Source organism: Aspergillus luchuensis, chromosome 1, assembly GCF_016861625.1.
Source record: "Aspergillus luchuensis IFO 4308 DNA, chromosome 1, nearly complete sequence".
NCBI classification, from domain to species: Eukaryota; Fungi; Ascomycota; class Eurotiomycetes; order Eurotiales; family Aspergillaceae; genus Aspergillus; species Aspergillus luchuensis.
This window is the reverse complement of record NC_054849.1, coordinates 6,138,583-6,158,087: the sequence shown is the minus strand read 5'-3', so window position 1 is coordinate 6,158,087 and position 19,505 is coordinate 6,138,583. Positions and strand designations below refer to the sequence as shown.

Genomic DNA, 19,505 nt, shown 5'->3' with positions numbered 1-19,505 from the left:
CCCATCGTGTTGCTTTTATGGGCTCCCTGTGAGGATGTGGACTATACAACAGGTTGACTCCGCTGCCTTCGAACCCGTGCTTGAGACAAGGCCAATAGAAGAACTCGCAGATTCAGAGGATCTGGAAACTGTCTCCGTGGGGACAGGGTGAAAGGTGCATTCAACAGCTGAACTCTTCTTAATCATTGGTTGCTAGGCATCTCCCCCAGTGGCTGTATACTGAATAGTGATAACATTGATACCCAAGTGTCCTAACAGCCAACAGGCAACAACGTATGCATTAGGGCGCGACGATGTGAGCATCCTCAATCATGGTTACTTGGGCTTCCTCCTTCCCCTTCATGTCTCCAGGCAACACCATCATATCCCCGAACAGCTCGTCCATCTGCTCGAGGGTCTTACCCTTGGTCTCAGGGAAGAAGAGGATATAGCAGATCATGGCGATGAGGTTAAATACGAAGAACACGTAAAAGTAACGGAAGCCAATGTTGGATAGCGCTGTAGGCGAGAATTGCGCGAACACCAGATTGACGGTCCAATTGGTGAAAGTGGTGATGGAATTGCCTTGGTTCCGAATATCCACGGGGAAGATCTCCGCCGGGTAGACCCAGGAGATGATCCCAGGCGATGTATAGAACAAGCTGAAGACGAAGTTCATTGCGACCATTGCCCGTAGTTGATTGGTGTTGCTCTCGTTATAGTGCTGCGACATGGCCGCATTGCACACCAGCGCCGCCGCCATGCCAGCTGCCGAGACGATCAGCGGTCGGATCCGACCCAAGCGCTCCAGGGCCCAGAGTCCGATGGTGCAATAGACGATCGACAGGCCACCGGAGATACCGATGATCATCAGCGTGGTGCGTGTCTCGATACCCAATGAGCTGTAGATGCGCGTTCCATAATAGTTGATGACGTTGATGCCCGACAACGGGCCAAAAGCCTGCACACCACAGCCGAGAATGAGACGACGACGCCACGAAGGTTTGGTAAGGATGGAGGACCAAGTAATGGTGTTGTTTGCGCGCTCCGCTTCAATGGTATCCCGGATCTCCTGATACTCCAGTTCGATGTACTGTGACTTCTCTGGGGTTCCATCACCGTGCAGGCGGTGCAGTGTGGCCAGCGCCTCTTCGTGGCGGTCTTGTTCCATCAGCCAGCGAGGCGATTCCTGGAGAAACCAAACACCGACCATGAGAATGAGGCCAGGAACACATTGGAACGCAAGTGGAAAGCGCCCTGTGAATGTAAGTCAGACACCTGGTACACATGCGTCAGGGAAAAGCCAGGATCGGGTATGAGCGTACATTGGAAGTCGGTAGTGTTGAAGGAACATCCGTACCCCAACCACTGGGCAACCAAAGATCCCCAACTTAACATCCACTGCAGCAGACCAGACATCATGCCGCGGGATGCGGCCTCAGCCATCTCACCGGCGTACATGGGCACGGTAGCGGTCAGCATGCCCACCGCCACACCTGCAATAAACCGACCGATGATGAGCATGGTCATGTTGACCGCTCCGCCCTGCAGCGCGCAGCCCACAATGGAGACGCAGGCACCGGCAAAGACGGACTTTTTGCGTCCCAGTCGATCACCAGTGAAGATGTTGATGATGGTTCCGAGAATGGCACCGCCTTGAAACGCAGATACCACACCCCCTGTCACCGTATCATTTGGGTTGTTAAAGTATCTGATGAACTCGGTTTGGCCGATTGTCGAGGTAATGATACCACTGTCATATCCGAAAAGGAAGCCTATTTATTCGTACGGGTTAGAGTTATCGATACATATACATTCACTCTCGTGTCAAGGAGAAAATAGGAGAAAAGGATGTCTACCTCCAATGGCCAAGAAGACGGCGGAGAGCAATGTTGATAGCTTGGCCATGATGGTCGTTTGGTCGGAGAACTGCTTTTCAAGTTGCCAAAAACCCTATGGGTAGGGCCGGTAGCGCCGTCCAACTATATACCAACAGCCAGACTATTCCCTCTCACATAGTGGCGTTTGACCTGATTAGTATGTCCGATTAACCCAAGAACGAAGCCGGGGTTGGGGTATAGGCAATATGGCTCACTTGCCGCCGCGGCAATCCGGAACCACTCATTCTGGGGTAAACGCGGAGATGGCTTCGGGAGACTCTGACCCGAGAGCATCCCAAAAGGTTGTTAGAGACCCCATTATTTCTGAAGTTGGGCTAGAGTAGCTACTAGACTGGTATCCATCTCTTTGGCCCATCTGGGGTCGTGAGCCCTAAGCGCGGCACGCCAGTTCGAACCGGGTTAAGCCACCAGCCAAGGCCACACACAAACCCCTTGGACTCGGATATCCCGAGCACCATTTGATACATACGTCCAGGATAATCACGCGGATTCGCCGGCATTTCCAGAGCCGTTACGATTCGGTTTTATTTACTTTAGATGACTCGGTCGGCATCCTACCGAGACACCCACATACGTTGATGGGATTTAGACACGATCAGGCCATTCAGCAAGATGGTCAAGCTGCGTGAAACGGTTACGAGAGTCTAATGGCTGCTAGCGTACAAAGATCGAATAGACGCCGTGGCTCAGGCTGACCTCCTCCCCAACCACATCTCTCCTCTCCTCTCCCTCCCGACAATATGCCGAAGACTTGCCACTGCGGGGAAGCTTAACCGTGGCGGTGGTGCCAAAGGGCACGCTCACATTCACAGTGGTCTGACCCTGCTGGTTGCGCGTGAATTCAATCCCAATCTTCCCATAGGGGCAATCCACGCTACCCTTGACGTGGTCAAATTCAGCGTCATAAGGCGGGTCTACCACAAAGGTACGATATGCCGGTCCTGTAGGCTTCAATCCCAGGACGGCCGCATAGAACCATTCATAGATTGTTCCCAGCATGTCGTGGCATTTGCTGCGGCACTCGTCTTGCCAAAATTCCAACAGGGTGGTTTCTCCACGTCGCAGAAACCGCATGTAGGATGGGTGCTCTTCCTGGCGGGCCATCTGCAATACCAGATCCGGTCGCTTCGCATCAGCCAAGGTGTTGAAAAGGAAACGCAGCCCGATCTCCCCGGCACGCATACGGCCATCGGCCACATCATCCAAGAAGGCAGCCATCACGTCCTTGCGATATTGCTCAGGGACCAAGCCGAATTGCAAGGCCATGGCCTGGGCAATTGCGTCTCGGTCGCGTTCTGGGTAGTTGTCTAGTGAGGTGTAGTAGGCGTAGGGACGAGACGCATCGTCCGTGACCAGCAAGTGACGGTTGTACACAGCGTAGATGCGAGCAGCCCACCGCTCGAATTCTTCTGCCTTCTGCGTTTCGCCGAGCTCGCGAGCCATCATGGCCACGCACTGTAGGCACCGGTAGTATATAGCGGTCTCGATATTAGCCTGGTTATTCCCAAAGGCAATACCACGGCCCCAGTCCCCAAGTCCGTGTTCAATCAAACCGCCGCGGCGCTCTTTGGTGCGCATATATTCCATGTATCGCACCGCTGCGGGAAATATCTTGGCGACGACATGCGTGGAACCGTAGTACTCCCTGAGGATGTCGGGCAGCAGACACACGGCACAACCCCAGGTGATGGTATCATGAAGCGGGCCGCACATGTATCGGATCTCAGGTGCCATGGTGGGGACCAGCCCACTGGGCTCTTGGGCATCCAGAATATCGTCAAGTATCTTGGTGTACAGAGCTTCCATGTCGCGAATGTACTGTGTGGCCGGCGCCAGCAGATGCGTGACCTCCAGCCAGCCGAACTTTTCAATTTGGGGACAGTCGGTGTGGTAACTGAACAAATTGCTGCTGAAGGTCCAGGATAGGGCGTTTAGCAGTTGATTCACGTCTTCCTTGTCGGTCTGCATCATACCCAGGCGGCGGGCGGCCGACGAGACATGGCGTCCCACAACTGACCGGATGACCGGGCGGCCGTCACTGCCATCCAAAGATACTCCTTCTACTTGGATATAGCGTGCGCTGGTGAAACTAAAGTCGGGTTCCCAGGCTTCAGGGGCGCCCGTGCCGGCCAGAAGAATACGAGAGAAGACGCCAGTCTCAAACTCCTTAAACAAGGGATCCGGCATCAACACTGTGCCGTCTTCTTTGACCGTCTCGCTATAACGAACAATAATCTCCGATCCTCTTGGTCCTTCAACCTCCATGTGCACCATCGTTGAGGCGTTCTGCCCCAGATCGTAGCAGACCATACCCGGACGCGGCTCTGTGACCTTCACTGGCTGAAAGGTCTCATGCAACACCACAGGTGGTTGAGTTTGGTAGTAGATATGACCACGAGGGCCAGTCAGCGGCTTCGCGAGGGCCCAGTCCGCATCATCGAAGTCGGGCGAGTCCCAGCCCGTTGGATACTGTCGCCGATCGTGGTTTTCGGATGCATAGATATTAGCGAGGCTGGTGGCGCTTTTACGGACGCGCCAGGATGGATCCGAAATAATAGTCGTGTGTGTACCGTCGTCGTAGAAAAGATGCAGCTCACCAAAAAAACAGAGCTCGTTGCCATAGCGGACATAGGTGTTGTCTTCGTACATGGGCCAGAAAAACCGATCATCCCCTTTCTCGCCCGCATAGAAACCATTGCCCAGGTGCGCGCCCAGCACATTGGCGCCTGTCTGCAACTGGGCCGTCACATCGTAGGCCGTGAATTGCACGCGACGATGGTAGTTGGTCCAGCCGGGGTCCAGACGATGGTCTGATGCTGGGGCTCCATTGACAGTCATGTTGAAGTGTCCAAGGCCGGATGCAAACAGAATGGCACGGGCTGGGGGCTGCGCCAAATCGAAGGCCTTGCGTAGGTAGATCGGTTTGTCCCCACCGTCACCAATCCACACTGCTTTCCATCGATTCGGCTCATCCTCGAACCACGAGCGGAAAATGAGACTGGTATGAGGCATATAGGTCTGGTTCATGCTATAGGGCGGTAACAGATAGGATCGAGGGTAGGCTGTGAAGAAGTGATTGGCAGCGCTGTGATGGGGTCGCTGCGACTGATCCCAAACGGTCACTTTCCAGTAATAGCTGCAAGTCGACTGGAAGCCATTATCGGGTCTGCAGATAATGTTGCGTTGCTCATTGCTCATCACCCGGCCTGAATCCCAGGCCAGCTTAGCTTGATCGGTCGCATCTCCTTGCACAGCCGTCTCGTCGGTGCTCAGCACCACCTGGTACGCGAGCTGGGAGGCATGTTTGTCGTCGGTTTCAATCGTCCAGTAGAAGCGGATCTCGTCCACATCAATTCCTAGTACTTCATGAAAACCATGAATCCCACATCGCGTAACCTGCATTTTGGACCTATATACTGCTCATGAATATGTATGTTAGACGGTGCTGTTTTCCCCTTCTCGTTGGGATACCCCGATTTTTGAGGGAAAGAGATGGGGTTCATCTGTCAACATCCGAGACACGCTGGGTGTCTCGCGTCAATACCACCCGAGGCCATGGGATTCGTACCTTAGCATCTCACGATCTAGCCATTAATTTCCTATATTACCGCCCTGTTCTTGGCACTGCGTAGCGTCAATTAGTGTAAGTGGGGAATATTGGAGTTATGCTGCGCTGACTCTCCCTGCAACTGCCGTATATCGTTTCCGAAACCGACGCACGCTCCACCTAAAGCAATCAGATCCCTCGATTTGACATCCTCCCCCACGTGGAACTAGCTTGCCTCCAAACTAACCACTAACCACACGCATCTACTACTTTAGGCCTCGAGGCCGTATCAAATACAAATAATTAACTGATTTTTTCCCAATATCTGCTTAATAGATCGGTTTTCCCGCTCCCGTCGGACATCCCGACTCTTGCCTGCCGATTCACAACACCCAAAGGCGCAGACAGCGAGTAATCCAAGTATCCATCATTTTTGAACCTATGATATAGGTCAGTACGTTAACATGACCCTCTGCGGCCTAGGAGGCTTGTTGTAATGGCAAACAAGTACTTGCCCAGCTCCAATATGGACCTAACATACATACTAGTCCTGTGAATGCAGCCGGATCTAGCTTGCTCCGTCACACGACTGCCCAGCAAATCCGGCTCCTCCTCACACAGCTTACTTAGCCGGGAATGAACAGAATGCAGATGATACGAACTAGGCAGCTTAGTGTTGGAATGCTACTACGCTCACTGGTTCGTGATCCAGCACCTTCACCTCCGCGAGTTTAATCTTATTATCCAGACCGATGCTGTCGTTGTCAGCCTCGCCTCTATATTCATTAGTCTGCCAAACTCCTATCCTTGCTACCATCCACGCTGTCTTTCCCCAGCCGGTCTGCCCAGACCCAAACGCAGACTCTAGGTCACCTATTTTCCCTGATTTTGTGCCAAGCTTGATCTCACTCATGCCACCACCCAAGTGTACAGATTTGCTCGAAGAGCCAAACATGCACTTCGTTTTCCTATCAAGGTACTATACAACGTTAACTCGTGACTGTATTAACTCATAGACAGTAGTAGGCTACAAGGGCTTTTGTATGCGCTATAATTAGAGCATAGACGATCATCATTTGGGCCAGTGCAAAGAATTGGGACACAGGCTATGTGCATGCTACCGCCTACGTATTACACCACTACGTATGGGCTAACAGACTGGGAAAATATCATCTGATTCAAGTCGAAACAAGACAGAGTAATAAATTCAGAATGCATCATAAACCAGGAAATGCTGGAATCGTACCGAACATTATTCGTAAGAACCGAATGTGTACATTGATTCTTATTCGATGTTCTATCCAACTGCCCATTGATCACCGCGGCGATAGAAGCGCCGGGCCAAGTATAGACAAGTATTACATCATATTCTACCAGTGACTCCCGTATTCTTGCTGGTATAAGCCTTCAAATCATGAAGATGTTGGTGATCGATGCATCTAAGTGGAAGAGGGAAGAAGGGTGAAGTAAGGGATTTGAGTAAAGAGAGGAAGTTAATAACACAGGGAAATGCGTGTGCTAAATATACCAGAGCGGATGAGGTGAGCAAGGAAAATGTAAAGCTCCGTGATGGCCTTCCGCTCTACGTCAACGTATTGCCTTTGACATGCTGATGGAGGCAATGCCAGGCTGCGAGTAATCCCAGATTCGTGAGACCGGGAAGAAGGAGTCATATTGAAGTGACTGCTGTTCTGTGACCCGATCCACATCTGGTAATTCGACAAAAAAGACTAAACCTTGAACCAGGATCTTGAAACCCGCGCGAGGTTCCTTGAATTCGCTCTCGCATCAGACAATACCTAGTAGATATAAATAACTGCTCTCCTCAAGCGTTGTTTGAAATAGAGCGCAGTATTCCGATGCCCCAGGACTTCGAATACTAATTCACTAAGTGACATGATGGCGAAACAGGACACTCAAATCAAGGCAACTTACTACGTTGGTTGTGCTTGTTTATATGTCCTCACGCGGTACCTCGGCATTGTTCCTCGCGATTTATCATTACTTATCGGTGGTATCATTCTCTCATGGTCGATCTCCTTACCCTTGACAGTGTGTGCGAAGACTCTCCGAAAAAGACATCGCAGCACATTCAATGATCTTCCTGGTCCACAGGTCCGAGCCAATAGTGTTTTTCTTTCTCATTTCTCCTGCAGTTGATGCTAACCGCTACAGTCATTAAACTGGCTCTACGACCGCGTGTTCGATATTTTCGATGAACCCCTAGCAAAGAATGTGACCGATTGGATCAATGAGAGAACTTACCCAGACGGGCTTATGCATTTCTTTGGCTTATTCGGCTCCGAATATATAGTCCCTACGGACCACGAGGGGTTAGTCGAGGTACTGTCAACTCGGTCTTACGACTATGAGAAGTCCCGTGCCTTCCGGCGATACTCCGTTCGATTTTTCGGAGATAGCCTTGTTACGCAGGAACAAGAGGTGCACAATCGAAACCGGAAGACCTTTATGCCCGTATTCAATCAAACCAATATCAACATCGTCCGCCCCTTGCTGACTGCAAAATCAAGGCAGTTCAATGATTACATCTCTTCGGTACTGACGGATGTTGGTGAAAGCCAGAAAGGAAGTCGAGGGGGCAGGACAGCTATTGTTCCCATTACGGACATTGTATTCAGGGCTACAATGGACACTGGAAGTATTCTCGCACTCGGAATCGACTTGGAGACGATCAAGGGGCGGAACACACACATGTTGCGTGCCTTCAAAACGTTATTCGCCAGCAACCGTCAGAAGAAGATACGATTTGTGTTACACAATCTATTGCCTAGCTGGATCGATCGGTTGATTCCTTCCGAGGAAGAAAAGAGCATGGATAGAGCAAAGTCCCTCATTGTTGATAGCGTGGTTGATATGATGCAAGGGAAGATGGCGGAGAATGAAGTAACAGATGGCCATCTTACTTATCTATCGAATTTGATACGGTCGGGCCGTTTCAATCATGATGAATACATTGGTCAACTAAGAACTATCATTGCTGCGGGGTAGGTTATGAAAGGCGTCTAAGATGGGATGCTGCTGACCAGAAAATTACATAGTTTTGAAAGCTCCGGAGGATCACTCTCCTTCGTCATTTACTGCCTCGCGGCCAACCAAGGTGCCCAGAATTCCGTACGTGAAGAGCTATACAACGCCAAACATGGCAAGGTTGAGCTTGAGGAGGACGAGTATGACCGTCTTCCAGTCCTCAATGCAATGGTCATGGAGTCCCTGCGTCTCTTCCCCTCTTTCGGGCTACTGCTCCGGAGGGCGATTCGCGACACTACTATCAAGGGCCGGTTTATTCCCCGAGGAACGCACATCGGTATCTGTCCAAAAGCGATCAATTGTAGTCGTCATCTTTGGGGGGATGACGCGGAGGATTTTAACTTGGAACGGTGGATTGACCGTTCCGATCCAAATAACCCCACGCAAAAGCCTACAGGAGGAGCTCCTAGTCCAGCATGCATGCTTTCCTTTGGATACGGAACCCGCAGTTGTGTTGGAAGACACTTGGCCATGGCGCAAATAAAACGACAAATAGCGCTGATTGTTGAGCGTTTCCACGTTGAGACCGAGGATGATAGGTTTCCGCATCCTTCGGGATTATTTGCGTCCAACCCACCTTTTGATTTCCGTCTGAGGTTCACCGAAGTGAAGTATGGCAAAAAAGCTGTGTGACCAAAAGGTTCAAGGGAGCAGGTTGTTTTTAAATTTATTACCAGGCTATGGTCAGTTCATGTTGTTCGATCCCCATCGGGTATCTCTAGATGTCCAATGAAAGTCCGTTTCTTCTGTAGACAACACTATATGTGGGTCATCAGTAGTCAAGCTTCGTCATTGTATATTATCCCTGCTATTGTTGCTATAATTGTGTCCCTAGCGCAGTCATGACATATAATGCTGTATTAGACGCTGCCACTTAACGAACTACATGTCAGGACACCCAGTCTACGCATCACCGACCGGAGACAGACCATAACATAATGTCTCACTTAGCACGACAGCCAATCAATATCCGGGCGCTTGAGGAGTACCTTACTCGGGTGCTACCCACGATCCAAGCTCCCCTTGATGTGGAACAAGTTGAGCTCTTTTAACCCCGTTAGCCGAGGTCACGGAGGCTGACTACAAACACGTGGCAGTTTCAATTCGGACAATCTAATCCAACGTATAAGATCACTGATTCTGGCGGCGTATCATATGTGTTGCGAAAGAAGCCTCCTGGAAAGCTCCCACAAGCCGTTCATCTAATTGAACGGGAATATAAAGTGCTCTCCGCTCTCCAGAGAACAGAAGTCCCAGTTCCAAGGACTTACTGCTTGTACGAAGGCAATGATATCCTTGGAACTCCGTTCTATGTTATGGAGTTCTTGGATGGGCGGATCTTTACCGACTCCACTATGCCTGGGGTGAGTCCGACGGAGAGAATGGCCTTGTAAGATACGCTGAACTGTCCCATAATTGGGTCCCATTTAAGCTGACTCAGAATCGTCAGGTGGAGGGATGCTGTGCGAGTGCTAGGCAAGATTCATACCACTAATGCTCATTCCATCGGGCTGCAGACGTTTGGTAAGCAAGGTGGGTACTACGACCGTCAGCTATCGACGTTTACCTCCTTATCCCGTGCACATGCAAAGGTGGAAGATCCTTTGATCAATGTTCCGGTGGGAGATTTACCGCATTTTGACGAGATGGTCGACTTTTTCTGTCGTCATGAGCTTCAGCCCAGAGACCGGCTTAGTATAGTGCATGGTGACTACAAGATCGATAACTTGATCTTCCATCCCACTGAATCGCGAGTAATCGGGGTTCTAGATTGGGAAATGGCTACTCTTGGCCATCCTCTTTCGGACTTTTGCAACCTTACGCATCCTCATTTCTGGGACGGTCTGTACCAGGATGTGGGAATGTTCCATTCTGGGAAGGTTGCAGGATTGCCCAGTCGCGCACAGTGCTTAGAGTGGTATTCTGAGGCTGCAGGTTGGGATCCAGAACCAGACCTTTCGTGGGGAGACGCATTTTTTGCATTTCGAACCACTGTTATCCTGCAGAGCGTTGCCGCTAGGCATGTCCAGCGGCAGACGACCAGTCCGGACTCAGCCAAATATGCCCTAAAATTCAAGCCATCGGCAGAAAGTGCCTGGGAATTGGTGAGAAGAGCCAAAGCCGGATCTAAATTTGGAAGATTGTGAACGTGATTATATCGCGTGCAAGGGCACAGAAAATGATGTCATGGTGTAACAAGCAAGCTCGGCATCTGCAAGGTCGTAGTTGGATTTACAGATCAAACAACCCCATCGTGACACAAACACATCGTTTTGGGTTCTGTGATGTCTAGAAGCGTCTCTGAGAATCTTGAGTTCTTGTTGTCCTGATTAGTTCAAAAGGCGCTCTGCCATGCTACTTAGGTGGCTTATAGTAGATGGGACCCATGAGATTAAACCTGGTATGACTGCTGTTACACCCGTGAACCCTCCCCGAGAAATTTAAATCTCGTCAACGTTTATATATTTGCACCAGCTGCAATGTCTTCACCCAGTCCTTGGCGGAAGATTGAACATATAATTCCGTGTCAACATATTCGCGAATATCCCGCTGCAACAACCGGGACACAAAACGATGTTCTCCATTTAGCTGTGAAACAGTACGTTCCCACCAACAGCCCAAAACCATGTGCTGGAGATATAACGATTGTCATTGCTCCTGGGGGCGGCTTTGGAAAGGTATTGCTATGATTCCCCTAATATTGCGTTCTAATCGCTAAAAGCGACGTAGGAGCTCTATGAGCCAGTCTGCCAAGAGCTACTTGTGCGCTATGGAAAGAAAGGGCTCAATATCCGTAGTATTTGGGCTGCAGACCCTGCACATCAGGGTGAGAGTGGCATGCTCAACGAAGGCCGTGGTGGAATTGACCGTGAGCCTCTCAAGTGAACTACTGTATTTTCAGGATACGGGAAGGTCTAATAGCTGTTGATTGTCTAGCAAGCCATTTCGATCACAGTCGGGATCTTCTCCATTTGATAAATGTCAAACGAGATGACATACAACACCCAATCGTTGGAATAGGACATAGCGCTGGGTGTCTTTCTTTGTTCGTTTTCTATCCTATCCCGGCCCAAATTAACCGGCTGATTCATTTCTTCACAGGGTTAGCCTTAGTCTCATGCATCCACGGCTATTTCACGCCATTGTCCTCGTCGAACCCCCAATAGTACGGCCAGTCACTCATCTCAGTGACAGCTCCGTGTTCAGAGCCGACATGATCCTGCGGCCACACTTAAAGTTCTCGGTGTACAGGCGGGAAGCGTGGCCATCCCGATCTGCAGCGGCTGAATCCTTTCGCAGAAAACCCTTCTATCAAACCTGGGATCGCCGCGTCTTTGCGGAATTCGTAAAATACGGCTTGCGCGATGTCTCGGTGGACACTGGAATCAGTGGTAAGGATAGTCAGCCTCAAATGACAACACCGGTAAGACTCACTACCCCTGTTCTGTGTGAGCTTGCCTCCTTTGCGCGGCCATATCACAATCTCCCTGCCCCAGATGCAGCGATAGGCGATTCTAGAAACCGCCTCACGCACCCGGATCTCGACCCTCAGGTCATGACATCGTTGCCGTTTTATCGTCCAGAGGTAACTGAACTTTTCCCTCGGCTGCCCTACCTACGACCGAGTGTCCTTTACATCTACGGTAGTGAGTCCCATATGAGCCTTCCGGAGTTGAGGAGCGACAAACTGCGGACTACAGGAATTGCTACCGGAGGCAGTGGCGGGGCTGCAGCTGGTCGCGTGCGCGAGGTCGTCATGCAAGGGTTTTCACACCAGGTGCCGTTGGAAGCGGTCAATGAATGCGCAGAGGAGATATCTAGTTGGCTAGCCTGCGAATCAAGGCGCTGGTGTAGAGAGGAACAGGCTTTTCACAATAGGCGGGGTAACGCTGCCAGCTCTGATTCAAGGACTATCGACAAAGACTGGAAAGTCTATGTTCCAAGGGGTAATCGAGTGAAGCCGAACATGTAAGGTGTAGCTTGCAGTGCCTAGCCTGATTCGTGTAAATGGATGAACTGGTCGTCTGGCAGTATTCTCCTTGGTAAGCCTTCCGTGAACGGATAGGCACAGGACACTATAGCCTCGGGTTACCAAGGGCACGTCATCTATCTAGGAGGAACAACCCTCAGCCAAATGACGTCTCTGCATCTGCATGCGGCCTGAACGGGTACAGCAGGCTACAAGGGGGTCGCGTGGCGAGACTGCAGCTTTCTCCAAATAAATATCACATCTGAAAGCGCTTTAGTAGTTTAAAAATATGAAAGAACCGAAGTATTTAAAGTGCAGCATGGCTGACCACCGTCCGATCATAGTCCGTCTCCAAGGCCACATAGCCGTCATAACACTCAATCGGCCTGATCAGCTTAATGCACTGGGCCAGGATCATTATTATCAACTCGGTGAAACTCTCCGCCAGTTGGAGAAAAACCCCGACATTAATATAACAATTCTCACTGGTACAGGGCGATACTTTTCAGCGTAAGATTAACATATCCGTCAGTTATGTTCACGGAGCTAATAGGTTCGGTGATCCTTCAAATAGGGGTACCGATGTCAGATCTGCCTTCGGAAACAAGCTCCATGGAACGGACATCCGGCGCAACATGAGTGGCACTTTATTCAACAACCTGGACCTCACTCATACCTTCACCAGTTTTTCAAAGATACTGATTGTGGCACTGAATGGCCCTGTTGTGGGGCTTCCGGCGGCGCTCGTCGCACAAGCAGACTTCATCTATGCCGCACCGCACACCTTCCTCCTCACGCCATTTTCTTCGCTCGGCCTTGCAGCGGAAGGTGCAGCGTCTCGGTCCTTTGTGCGGCGCCTCGGCATATCCAAAGCAAGCGAGGCTTTGATTATGAGCAAAAGAATTCCCTGCGACGAACTTGCTGCCTGCGGATTCGTCAACGGAGTGGTCTCTTCCCCTTCGGGGAAGCCAGAAGACTCGGTCGGGTTTCTGGAGCAGGTCCTTGCTGAAGTGCACCGACGATTTGACTCACACACCGCACACTCCTGCCTAGGGCGCATTAAAGGGTTGATACGTGGAACAGAGAAGATGATAGATGAACAACATAACTACCTCGAGGTTCTTGAGGGGCTGGAAATGATCGCAACTGGCGTGCCAGGGCAGCAGATTCAGGCAATGGTGAAGGGCCAGAAGAAGCATAAGTTGTGACTTTCACATAACTTGGGAATATCTTTGGTGCTGTCAAGCGGTACATCAATCTAATGCCGAGCTTGGCAATTGCAGTAGCTTCATCTGGAGACCTCACTAGTTTCACTAATCACCATTGTTTCATTCTCCTCCTTATTTACTCGAGTCGTATATCTGCATGGTGCTTGCGATAGATGAGATAGCATTTCAGTAACCATTAGACGTACCGCTCAGCGTATCATGCATCAATGATCGCAATAGCTCCTGATCTAGTTCATGAAACTCTCTCTCTTTTCCAATAGGCAATTAGATTAGTTTCATATGTATTCAGGCGAACAACATGTGTAAGGGAACAGGTCATTGGCCCGTGAGTGCTTTGGGTTTAATGTCTGTTTTATATTCACACTTGTCTCGGTTATCGACCAAATGAAACTCCTCATCCTCTTAGCATTCAGTAATCTTGAGATAGGCTCTGATTGGGGATATGATGCAGAAACTTGCTACAGAGACAAGCCGACTAGCTAGTCAATGCTTGGAATCCGATAATATTGTTCATAGAGTAGTCTCATACTTGCTCGCCCTCCTAATCTGCGATCCATAAATCCAAAAGATCCACGGCATCGGAGCCATAAGAACAGTAAAAGCAGCCAAAAGACTGGTTGCCCAGCCTACACCAAGCCCTTCAAACATCTGGAGAGTGAACATAGGGAACGCGCAGCTGAGTATGTATCTACTGAACATCATTGCGCCTGAGGCAGATGCACCATAAAGTGGACCGTAAGTGTCCATCATGTAGAGGTTCGTCCCGGAATACACCAGCAAGCAGGAAAACATCGAAAGGCCTTGGAATACTATGGGTACCATCCAATGGACATGGAAGTTAGCAGTCCAACTAAGAATGAGTAACGATGGTGGAAGTAGCAAGCTGCCCCCCAACGCTGATACAAGACGAGACTCCGGAGGCATTTTGAGACTCGGCTCGTGGGCTTGTTTCCACGAGTGCAGCCGCGGCAAGAAGAAGTACCGGTCTATCACAGTGTGGGGTATACAAGCAACCATATTGCCCACGGTCACACCAAGATACGAAAGTGCCTGGGCGGTCGTATCGAACCCATAATACTTCTCAAATACCCAAGGAACGGAAATCACGAATGCATACAACAGACCAAAAAGAAATCCATTATAGAGACTGATGAATGTCACTATGGGCTCGGTCAGGAGCATATGAATAGGCCGCTGGAATAAAATGATAAAGAGGTGCCGGAAACTAGCGTCAATAGTTGTCTCACGGTTCACGTCCGCTATGCCCAGTTGCGTCGCCCGACGTCGTAGGATAACCGCTTTATAGGTCTCCCTGGTGAATATCAACGGGGGATAGAAAGCTGCCGCGAGAATTACCGGTGCCCATTGTGTCCAGCTCCACTCCCCAGTGTGAATCATGATAAGTCCCCCAACGAGAGGTGCCAGGGTCGCAGCAACAGTCGGGACTGCGTAGTAGATGGCGAGGACGGTGCCTCGTTCGCTGTCATGCGTATAGTCCAGAATGGTTGCCGAGGCGTTGCTGATGTTTGATGACCCAAAGACAGCGGCAAAGAAACGACACAGTGTCAGGCCCGATATAGTGTTCGACACGGCGCCACCAATCATGAACAACATGAAAACTGGAGTAGTCGCAAGATAGACGGCTTTGCGACCATAGGTTTCAGACAGGGGTGCCCCAACAATGGGCCCAAATGCTAGCCCCAGATTATATAGGGCGAGCGGGAGCATGGCGACCTCAGAGCTGCAGTTCATGTCTTTCAGCACTGCAGTCTGTGCAGGCGCATAGATGGCACCCGCAAAGGCACTGACAAAGGCCAGCAGGGTCACACTGGCAATTCCCATGAAACGTCTGGCCGGCGGAAAGTTCCGAGGATTAGCAGGGTCGTTTGGTCCATTCCATTCCATTGCAGGGTGAGTTGGATGACCAGCAATCCCGTTTTCCTTGTGGTTCATCTGTCTCTGCCCCCGATGTATATGAATGGACAGTGAACGGGCGGTAAATAGAGGGTGACGTTATGAACAACGCGGGTTCTATCTTGATTATACGGGACGATGCTTTGCTTTTCTATTCACGGAACGAAGCGAAGACTGTGATGCTCTTCCTTCCCAAGACCCACCGCCGTGAAAACGCTGGGCAAATCAATGGCTCGGTCAATATAATTGTCCGGTTCCTTTTTCAGTGTTGATCAGAGAAGTCGCAACCTTTGTGCAACAGAAACCGGCGTCCCTGCCAGTGCATCGGATAAACACTGCCGAACTCCGGTGCATCTTCAGTCAAGCCAAGTGAATTGCTTGACAGAACTCAACTCACCACTACTTCATTATGACCAATTCTCGCATCAATTAGGGGAACACATCCCCGGCCACTTTGTACAAGCAGATTGGCTTATAAAGGGTGAGAGGACTACCTCTCATCACAAGATTGATCCGACTTGAATACATATGGTTTGCGCTAGCATCCAGCGCGCCTCCATCACGCTTTCGCATCGTGTACCGAAGCTATTGCTCGCTACTCTCCGCCTCTCCCTTCCCTATCCATTGCCTCCTCGCACTTATACAACCCTAGGCCCACCAGCCACAGTCCAATGAGCATCACGGCATGCACAGGAGCAAAAACAGCGCCACAAGCAACCACACATCTACTGATCAGAGCAAACACAACAGGAACACAGACCATCGGCTTGTACGGGCGGAGCAACTCTGGTTCACGAACCCGAAGATGATAGCGCCGACCATTGTCAGGAAGAAAAAGGATATACGCTGACAGACTACTGAAGGTCGCCAAGACCCGAGAGTTCCCGAAGGAAATATACACAATGGAACAAGCGGTAGAGAAGAGAATCGCATTGATCGGGGCATCTGCTGTCGATGTCGATTGTCCTGAAACGGAGCCCACGCGGGCCAGGAAGGCGGGCAACCTGTTGGAATTGGCTGCAACAACCACGATGCGACCGGCGACGAACGAACTTCCCAGCAAGGATCCTGCCTCCACCAGGGAGATGAGGCCCGCCGCGATGGCACCAAATGTAGGTCCGAGTAGGTGGCTGAACGAAGTCTGCGGCGTAATGTTAGCCTGCGATAGTCACTTCCATGGTCAGTGATACTCATGAGGAAATCTCATACCACTGCTACACTATCAGTTTTGGACACTACTCTCCAAGGTAGCAGGATGTAATAGGCAATATTCAGTGCGATGAAACTGAGGACGATGATGGGAACGGCGGTATTGATGGCTAAAGGCAACTGACGGGCCGGAGCAGAAAGTTCGGCACGGACATAGATTGCCTGGAGATGGATTAGCCATCATCAAAACATACTTCGGGGATTGGTCTAGCAGCTCTTTCACTACCTCATACCTTATCCCATCCAGAGTATGCCGACAGTACACCATTTAGTGCGGCGGAATAATGACCGAGAGGTTCCCACCCATGTAACTTCTGCCACTCTATCTCCCTCCCATCTAAGCCAACGGTGTTGCGTGCAACAAACCAGGCTCTCGTCAACCAGTCCTGTGGCTCGCGTGCATTGTCTCTATCCCAGCCAGCAAGGTGATAGTAGACGACCCCCAGTCCCGCAACCACAGTGACTGCGATCGCAGCGAACTTTGTGGTGAGAAAGAATGTATTCACCCGCGTACTAAACTGGGTACTGACCGAGATTGCCATGCTAATGACGAGCAACACCTGAGAGGCTAGAAGCGCATGTGCCAACCTGTCGGGTTGATCGGTTACCCCGGTCGCAGAGTAGATACTTTCCACGAACACAATATTTAAAATTGCCAATGAGGCCGGCACTACCGCAATGACCCATATCCACGCGGCAAGGAATCCAAAGGCCTCGCCGTAGATGTACTGAAGGTACGGTTGAACACCACCTGGGGTGAAAGGAGTCAGCCGGTGAAGGGGTTCTCAGACAGCGGGTCTGTACTGACCTTCACCCGGAATCGCCGCCCCGAGCTCAGCCATAGTTGCAGCACCTGTTCAAGCCAAGATGCCCCCCACGAACCAAACGACTAGGGCTGCACCTGGGGAGGGGACATTGGTGTCAATGGCGCCAAGAGAGGTAAATATCCCGCTTCCGATTACGATATTGATGATGATGCTGAACGCCTCGGACGTACCCAAGTTCCGCCGAAATGAGGCATGGGCCGCTAGGCTAGATGCAGGGCCTGCAGTACTCCCATACGCACCATTTCCTCCCAGGAGAGGGGCATTGCTGTTTTCGTCATCCTGGGTGGGCATTCTGGCAGCAGTGGGCTGTGAAGATTATTGACTTCGACGACACTGTAGTTCAACTTTCTGACCGCCGAGTCCGAAGCGGAAATGGCGGCACACTTTAACGGCGGGGTTCGAAAAGCGAATCAATCAAATCAATCAATCACAATGCGTTGTCGACGAGGCGAGCAAGCCATCTTCCCCACCCAGCCGGAACCCCTCCTTACGTGACATGATCTATGAGTGGTAGGAATGTCTCGGGGCGTGGGTCCTGTCGGTCTGTTCCGGATACTACTACCAAAACAGGGGCTATCGTCGAGTCGTCCAATGCAGAATCTCCCTAGGTGTATATACTTCGCCCACCATCCTCCGGCTGTTTAGGTTGTGAATACTACGGGTGCAGGAGTACTAGGAACTCTTTTTTTTTGTGTTCCGTCTACCATGGTGGTTGACTTATGAAGTTTTTCGCCTGGATTCTCCAATCTAATGCGCGTATCATCGAAATATATCTTTGTTGTACTCGTACTAGAGTAATTCCGTGTCCTAGTACACCTTCTTACATCGATAGCTGAAGCCACCGCAAGTACCGATAATCCTGATAGTTACGGAACCTTGATATATAGCAGTAGTTTAATACTCCAGTCCCAGTCCAGAATGAATTGTAGTACTGGCTGTGCGCCTAATCGTCCTGAATCCACCCTTAGTGGTGCCTAGGGCGGGCCAAGCCGGTCGCTGGACCAGGGAGTCCAGTATGATTTCCTCTACTCCTTTCCACAACAACTGAAAAGAAAGAGACATAAGCAAGCAGGTAAAATGGGACAGTCCTGAAGGCACACATGGTTCGGATATTAGGATATATGATGCAACCCGGCCGTGCCGTCGTGTAATTCACCACACTCAAAAAGCAGCAAACCCTAAGGGACTCTTGACTGTAGTAGATAACGCAAACCATCATTCTGTAGTCTTATCAAGGAAAGGGATTACCACACATCAACTACTGAAAGACTTGGACTTAACAGGAGCAGTACCTTCTCCGGGGGCAGTTAGCCCAAGGGTTCTGCAGAGAAGTCAGGTAATCCGAACCAAAATGACGCAAACTTAGCCTGACCTGAATCTCAAATGCCCTGCGCGGAGGTGACGGGCCGTCATGCCGATATCGTCTGCTTCAATGCCGAGCAAAATAAATTAACCGGGCTTACATGGCTGTCCTAAAAAATTTCTTGGCATCCTTAGCGGTGGTGCCTGGATGCGAACGATGCCCTGTGTATAGCTTGTTCATCGGTAGGCCGAATCTCTCTCTAGGGATCAGTGTGTCCATTACCAATGCCAACCACTAAGTTTAGATCGCTTATACAAATTCTATTACACTATGTAGCTAGATATCAAACACTGATGGACGGGTTGAAGATTTTCTAGTGTAAGGTGATTGTGATTAACGTGATTTGACTTGCAATTTGCGTCGCGTAAGACGTGCTACTGCTGGAATCTTCCTAGACACATAACCAACAGCGGGCGCTATTTAAACTCCTGAATTTACTAGGGTGACTTGATCCCACCACCGGACTCCGATGCATCTCAATATGGACAGTCGGGATGTCGCCACTTTCTGCAGGCAGT

At 50.5% G+C, this 19,505-nt stretch overlaps 10 protein-coding genes across 10 annotated transcripts; 5 read left to right on the top strand and 5 right to left on the bottom strand.

The window, feature by feature from the left end:
* Positions 1–280: 280 nt before the first annotated feature.
* On the bottom strand, positions 281–1,887 carry AKAW2_12098S (sugar porter family MFS transporter; the record flags this gene model as incomplete). The annotated part of the gene is made up of 3 exons (XM_041684655.1): positions 281–1,236; positions 1,305–1,754; positions 1,839–1,887. 3 exons carry the CDS (start codon positions 1,885–1,887, stop codon positions 281–283), a joined length of 1,455 nt encoding a protein of 484 aa, XP_041538818.1.
* A 647-nt stretch (positions 1,888–2,534) lies between these two features.
* On the bottom strand, positions 2,535–5,282 carry AKAW2_12097S (uncharacterized protein; the record flags this gene model as incomplete). The annotated part of the gene is made up of 1 exon (XM_041684654.1): positions 2,535–5,282. The coding sequence occupies one exon, from the start codon at positions 5,280–5,282 to the stop codon at positions 2,535–2,537; it is 2,748 nt and encodes a 915-aa protein (XP_041538817.1).
* A 2,041-nt stretch (positions 5,283–7,323) lies between these two features.
* On the top strand, positions 7,324–9,108 carry AKAW2_12096A (cytochrome P450; the record flags this gene model as incomplete). The annotated part of the gene is made up of 3 exons (XM_041684653.1): positions 7,324–7,542; positions 7,603–8,432; positions 8,487–9,108. The coding sequence occupies 3 exons, from the start codon at positions 7,324–7,326 to the stop codon at positions 9,106–9,108; spliced, it is 1,671 nt and encodes a 556-aa protein (XP_041538816.1).
* A 683-nt stretch (positions 9,109–9,791) lies between these two features.
* Positions 9,792–10,622, top strand: AKAW2_12095A (phosphotransferase family protein; the record flags this gene model as incomplete). Its single annotated transcript, XM_041684652.1, has 2 exons — positions 9,792–9,865; positions 9,926–10,622. 2 exons carry the CDS (start codon positions 9,792–9,794, stop codon positions 10,620–10,622), a joined length of 771 nt encoding a protein of 256 aa, XP_041538815.1.
* A 333-nt stretch (positions 10,623–10,955) lies between these two features.
* AKAW2_12094A (uncharacterized protein) lies at positions 10,956–11,361 on the top strand (the record flags this gene model as incomplete). The annotated part of the gene is made up of 2 exons (XM_041684651.1): positions 10,956–11,153; positions 11,206–11,361. 2 exons carry the CDS (start codon positions 10,956–10,958, stop codon positions 11,359–11,361), a joined length of 354 nt encoding a protein of 117 aa, XP_041538814.1.
* Positions 11,362–11,689: 328 nt separating this feature from the next.
* AKAW2_12093A (uncharacterized protein) lies at positions 11,690–12,448 on the top strand (the record flags this gene model as incomplete). Its single annotated transcript, XM_041684650.1, has 1 exon — positions 11,690–12,448. The coding sequence occupies one exon, from the start codon at positions 11,690–11,692 to the stop codon at positions 12,446–12,448; it is 759 nt and encodes a 252-aa protein (XP_041538813.1).
* A 316-nt stretch (positions 12,449–12,764) lies between these two features.
* On the top strand, positions 12,765–13,653 carry AKAW2_12092A (enoyl-CoA hydratase/isomerase family protein; the record flags this gene model as incomplete). The annotated part of the gene is made up of 2 exons (XM_041684649.1): positions 12,765–12,955; positions 13,020–13,653. 2 exons carry the CDS (start codon positions 12,765–12,767, stop codon positions 13,651–13,653), a joined length of 825 nt encoding a protein of 274 aa, XP_041538812.1.
* Positions 13,654–14,184: 531 nt separating this feature from the next.
* AKAW2_12091S (uncharacterized protein) lies at positions 14,185–15,579 on the bottom strand (the record flags this gene model as incomplete). Its single annotated transcript, XM_041684648.1, has 1 exon — positions 14,185–15,579. One exon carries the CDS (start codon positions 15,577–15,579, stop codon positions 14,185–14,187), a length of 1,395 nt encoding a protein of 464 aa, XP_041538811.1.
* A 604-nt stretch (positions 15,580–16,183) lies between these two features.
* Positions 16,184–17,639, bottom strand: AKAW2_12090S (uncharacterized protein; the record flags this gene model as incomplete). Its single annotated transcript, XM_041684647.1, has 4 exons — positions 16,184–16,729; positions 16,798–16,959; positions 17,031–17,548; positions 17,606–17,639. The coding sequence occupies 4 exons, from the start codon at positions 17,637–17,639 to the stop codon at positions 16,184–16,186; spliced, it is 1,260 nt and encodes a 419-aa protein (XP_041538810.1).
* A 15-nt stretch (positions 17,640–17,654) lies between these two features.
* AKAW2_12089S (uncharacterized protein) lies at positions 17,655–17,915 on the bottom strand (the record flags this gene model as incomplete). The annotated part of the gene is made up of 1 exon (XM_041684645.1): positions 17,655–17,915. The coding sequence occupies one exon, from the start codon at positions 17,913–17,915 to the stop codon at positions 17,655–17,657; it is 261 nt and encodes an 86-aa protein (XP_041538809.1).
* Positions 17,916–19,505: the final 1,590 nt, after the last annotated feature.